Raw genomic sequence first — 5,532 nt, forward strand, 5'->3', positions numbered from 1 at the left:
GTTGGACTTGATGGGCTTAAAGCTCTCTTCCAACATCAACGATTCTGTGATTCTGTGTTGCTGTTTATATTCAAACTCTTGTGAGGTTTTTTCAAAGCACTTAACTTCTGAGCAGTGAACTTAACTTGATCCTTATCATATGTGAGTTTGGGGGAGATCTGGTGAGCATTAACGTGTCCTTTCCTTCCTCTCCTAGGATTTTGGATAATGGGCTGTGTGCAATGTAAGGATAAAGAAGCAACAAAACTGACTGACGAGAGGGATGGCAGCTTAACTCAAAGCTCAGGCTACCGCTATGGGACAGATCCCACTCCGCAGCACTATCCTAGCTTTGGTGTGACTTCAATCCCAAACTACAACAACTTCCATGCCACAGGAGGCCAAGGACTGACTGTGTTTGGTGGAGTCAATTCCTCCTCTCATACAGGGACGCTGCGTACAAGAGGAGGAACAGGTGAGTTTCAAAACGTACTTTTAGTGCTCTTAGTGGGACTCAGTCACATAGTTTCAGCAGAGGCACAGCTGTCTCAGCATTTGGGAAGAGCTGTATCATAAAATGGTGTAAAGATTTGTAGTAGAGGTGGAGCTGGGTCTTCAGCCCTACCTTTGCTAAGTTGCAGGTGCTAGTTCACTTTGGGAGGTTAGAAATCATAAATACATGACAAATTTGGCTGACTGCCTCTTCCCTGTACCATGGAATGGAAAATGTGGTCTCTAACTACACCTCAAGTAGTTAACAGGAAATACTTGGCATGGGTATGTCTAAACTCTCTCTTAAAATGTCCTGTGTCCACCTAGGATCCTACACTGTGTGTGGATTCTAAACCAAGAGTCCTGATGGCTGTACAGAGTGAAGGAGATGGCGTGCCCTCTGGCTTCACAAAAGCAGAGGAGTTACAATGGTTGTCCAAGAAGTAGGAGGCTTCAGTTTGTGTTGCTTCTCAGCAGCCTTAGTAGCTTACATTTGGCTTAGCCACCTTATCTCTTGAGGCTCCTTTCCCTCCTGTTTTTTTGTGAAGGAGTGTAACTCATCTATCTTCTTCTTTAGGTGTAACTCTTTTTGTGGCGCTTTATGACTATGAAGCAAGAACAGAAGATGACTTGAGTTTTCACAAAGGAGAAAAATTTCAAATACTTAACAGCTCGTAAGTTTTAGGCTTGGGAATATGCTTTTTAATATTTTTAAACTTATAATGGTGACAGTTATATTTGCCTGCTCATGTTATTAGTAAAATCTGATGTTGGATATTCAAGATATGTAGGGGTTTTACTGCATGGTTACTTGCTAGTCTGTACATTTAGTGCACTTTTGCAAAGTGTTTTATTATTAAAAAATAACCTTCAACCACATGCAGCTTTATATCAAAAGTGTTAGATTGTGTGATTCACTGCTTACATTTCACAGGAAACTCACATTGCAAACTGAGAGTACCAGCTCTGTACTTTGCCAGTAGTCACAGAAGTTCTGCAAGGCATGTACTAACGCTTTTTGTAATCTGCTCTGAGTATCTCTACACAGAATGCAGCTAAATCCTGATTCACAAAAGAGACATTACCCAGACTTGTGTGCCAAGTTTAAAAGCTTTTTTTTTTTCCCTTGTGAATGTAGGTGATACAGTCAGAACTTGCTAGGAAGTTCTGTTAATTGAGAATGCACCACTGTACACTGTACACTTGTCATGCCTTTGGCATGAAAACCCCACTTCCATCCTGGAAATCATCGACTTAAAATTAATGTTATTAACTGCCCGTAGAAAAAAAAAATCCCTTAGCAATTTAAAAATAACATCTAAAACTTGCTGTGCTACTGACCTATATCTGAGCATCTTGTAATTCTCGGCTAAGAAAATGGAGTTGAAAGCTCTGTATTACGTTCAGTATTGCTATCATGTAGAAGTAAAAATGAGTTAACCAGCAAGTATGTTGCTTTCTAGAGGCTTTGTGATACTGCTCTCATCTTTTTTTTTCTTACACTATGTGACAGTGAGGCAAATTCATCCCTGGTGCAACTCCTGTTAATTTTAATAGAACAACTCCAGGGTGGGAGTTTGCTTGATGTGCATTAAGGTTAAAAAAAAAAAAAAATAAAAAAAATCAGGTAATTCTATGGAATATTTCATGAAGCCATGAAGCTGAAGAGCTTTGATGTAGATGAAAGCACAGAAACTTGAGTTATGACTTGTAGAGGGAGCAGCAGTTTAAAAACCTCTCTATTTCTAAATTAGCACTTGGAAAAGAACCCTTTTTTAACCTATCGTCCATTTTTGTTCACGTTCTGTTCTTGAAACAAGAAGAAACTTCACACATTATAAATTCCTCACACACGCCAGCTGATGAAATCAGGGGGTGCTCACTGGGATTTGAGGAGCCATCATACTTGGAGTCAGTAGAGAGATTCCTCCACGTGTGGGCGATTGCAGTACATGCATTCTGATGCAGATAATTACTGCCTGGAGGAATCTTTTCTAAGAGAAAAAAACAAAGAAGCATCCACTGATTTTCTTGTGGGATTATAGAAGCTCAGTTCCTATTGTAGTCAGCTCTGTCTGCTTATAAACACAAACCTAACCACACTCCTGGAGTATGGAGAGCCAAGAGGGGAATCTCCAGAAAGCAGCTTTTCTGTGAGAATGCTTCTTCTCTTCACTTTTTATTTAGAAATTATATGAAAGAAGCCCACTTTTTCCCAGAGTCTGCCAATAGTGCTTGCAACCAGAAACCATGTATGTGCACAAAACTAGTTTGTCTGGAATTTTTGGAGGGGTTTGGATTTTTTTTTGGCTCTCAACAAATGAAATTTGAATTGTTCAGGATAGCAATAATTGAAGTGGCATACAGAGGGTATCCCTGGGATTTGAAGTCAGAAATGATACCAAGGACAGTTTGGGTGAAAGAGGTGCCTGCTGCATTGATTCAGAGCAGAGCCTGACTTTGTGTCTCAGAAAAACTGTGCCATCCCATGCATCCCTACCACCAGTCCCTCACAGCTTCACTACCCCTATTGACTACCCTCCTCCTACGTCAGTTTGGTGTCTAAAATTAAAACCTGTCAAAAAAGTCTGCATTCCTTCTCCTTTCTGGCAGTGCTTTGAGAGATTTAAGCTTCTCTGTCAAAGCAGAGGGGGTTGCTCCTGGTGTTGTGATCATCTACAGGACTGCTTTTTGTCTGCCTAGCTATGATAACATACCTCCATCTAGTGGGCTCTTTGGAGCAGTAAAGAGACAAAATGTAACGGTACAATTTATCAACCACAGTACGGTGTAATCTCTCCGAAATACTCTACAGCAACATATGGGTGAAGGGTTAGCACTTCTGCTGGTAAAAATTAGGGATGTAAACAGATAGGGCCATTTGCCTGACGTACTAATGCCCACAGGGTGTATTAAAAGTGTCAGCTGCCAGCCTCTAGAAAAGCTACTCATTCCATACACTTTTGAATTGTGGAATTGGAAACGGTGACTAATCACAGCTGTTTTCTAGTTGTTTTCCTTAGAGCTCATACTCCTTCAAACTGTTAAAAGAAAGTACAGTTGAAAATTTAAAGTAAGAGCTCACCTCCGCACAGCCTTTCCTGCCAGTAACAGCTTAGACAATATGTTTCTGTGCTTACAGAAGAGGCTGAATTCTCTGGCCACTTCTTACAATAGTAAAAAATACTTTATATAGTAAAAAAAAAATCCCTGTTATACAGAGAGAGGAACTGAGAAAGAGTTTCTAAGTACTACGAAACTATGTCCCACTGCACCAGTGTACAAAAAAAAGTTATGCTAAACGTGGAACGCTGCCGTAAGATGGTCCTGCATGGTTCTCTTCGTATTTAAATGTTATAGAAGAATGGGTGTTTGTTAGTGAAAATGCAACTAAGTCCTTTGCTACTTCAGATACCTCCTCTAGGTGGACAGGAGGGAGGATCTAGGCAATGAAGTGTGATCCGTAAGGGCCATCTAAAGCTCCATGTTGATAGGTGGCTCTTTGATGCCTCTGGGTTTCAGATTAATTATCCCCATAGAATTTAAAAATCTGCAGTGGATGTGACAGTGTTCAGTTCGGCAGCTTTCCTATAGACTCTCTCAAGGGTCTGTATTAGAATAATTGCTATGGAGACAGTTTTCAATATTCTAGTCCAAATCCAGCCCTCACCAAACCTGATTTCACTGGGTTGTTAGGCCTGTTTATGCCATTGTGCTAAGTTTGAAAGACTACGTTACTAATCACTGCTGAAATAGTAACAGGTGTAAAGAAATACATATATTATGTGGGGTTGGATGCAAACAACTTTCTCAGAAGCACGCAGGTGATAAGAGATGAGTTGCTGTGGATTCTTACGCTGTGCAGCTGTGAGTGCTGTTAGCAAAGTCAGATCATTGTCTTTATAGCTGTGTCTCACTCTCACTTTTCTCCTTACCTCTGTTTCTGCAGGGAGGGAGACTGGTGGGAGGCCCGGTCCTTGACAACAGGCGAAACTGGTTACATTCCCAGTAATTATGTGGCTCCAGTTGATTCCATCCAAGCAGAGGAGTATGTTTTCTTTGTGTTGTAAAGACCTATTAGTGCTGTATTTGAAGGAGGTTTGAGCTGGTTTTGATTGATTACAGCAATTTTTCAAATTATTTACATTATTTTTATTTCAATTCGTAGCCACACTGATAAATAAGTAGGTAATTAGTAACAAAAGCAGCACCAGCTCAGTGCTTTTTCAGTGTCAAAACAAAGGCAGAAAACCTAAAGCAACACAGATCTGCTTCCTTTATTCAAATGTCAGCTGTTTTCAAGCTTTAAGTGAACGGTGCCCTTGTTTTTCCTGAACCAACTTGTAGAAATATTTGCAGTCAATCAGTGTACAAACTGTCTATTAAAGAGAGAACGTTGTATCAACAAATACCTATCAAAAGGTAGGACACCTGCAATGCATACAGCAGGCAGCATAATGAGGACATATCTTATACAACCTTGTACAAACAGGATAAAGTGGTTGCATTTGGTTCTTCTACTGAAGTTTTACAGTCATGCTGCAACAAAAATATTGAATACTGGTACATTGCTATGTAAGTCAAATATGTAGTTTATAGCAATATCTGTGAAAATGCTGCTTTTCAACAGCAACACTTTTTTCTGCCCTTTTCCTTGTCTACTCATGCTGCACAACACATACTTCTAATACAGAGTTTGTCACGTAAGCTTCCCACCACAATGAAAGAGACACAGTACGACAGAAATGTTGAATATCCTTGAGTAACCATGGTTTCTGCAAATAGTCCTCCATGTTTGAGCTCTGTGACACTACCTCCTAATTCTATGTAGCATTTGTCTTACTATTTCTGATGTTTTCCTAAGGTGGTACTTCGGCAAACTTGGCCGAAAAGATGCTGAGAGGCAGCTGTTGTCATTTGGAAACCCCAGAGGTACCTTCCTGATCCGGGAAAGCGAAACTACCAAAGGTAAGCTGGACAAAGCTTTTCTGACTGCAGATTAGGAGATACAAGAGGAAAACAGTGCTAAGTTTGTGAAGTAGAATCATAGAATCATTTAGG

The 5,532-nt window shown here is 40.3% G+C and overlaps 1 protein-coding gene across 1 annotated transcript; it reads left to right on the forward strand.

Moving 5' to 3' along the window:
* Window positions 1-207: 207 nt before the first annotated feature.
* LOC103775508 (tyrosine-protein kinase Fyn-like) lies at window positions 208-5,439 on the forward strand (the record flags this gene model as incomplete). The annotated part of the gene is made up of 4 exons (XM_008942966.1): window positions 208-454; window positions 1,049-1,145; window positions 4,421-4,519; window positions 5,336-5,439. Coding segments are annotated over exons 1-4 (547 nt in total), but the record flags the coding sequence as incomplete, so codon positions are not given.
* Window positions 5,440-5,532: the final 93 nt, after the last annotated feature.

The sequence above is a fragment of the Merops nubicus genome, unplaced genomic scaffold, assembly GCF_000691845.1.
Source record: "Merops nubicus isolate BGI_N331 unplaced genomic scaffold, ASM69184v1 scaffold8486, whole genome shotgun sequence".
Classification (NCBI taxonomy): Eukaryota; Metazoa; Chordata; class Aves; order Coraciiformes; family Meropidae; genus Merops; species Merops nubicus.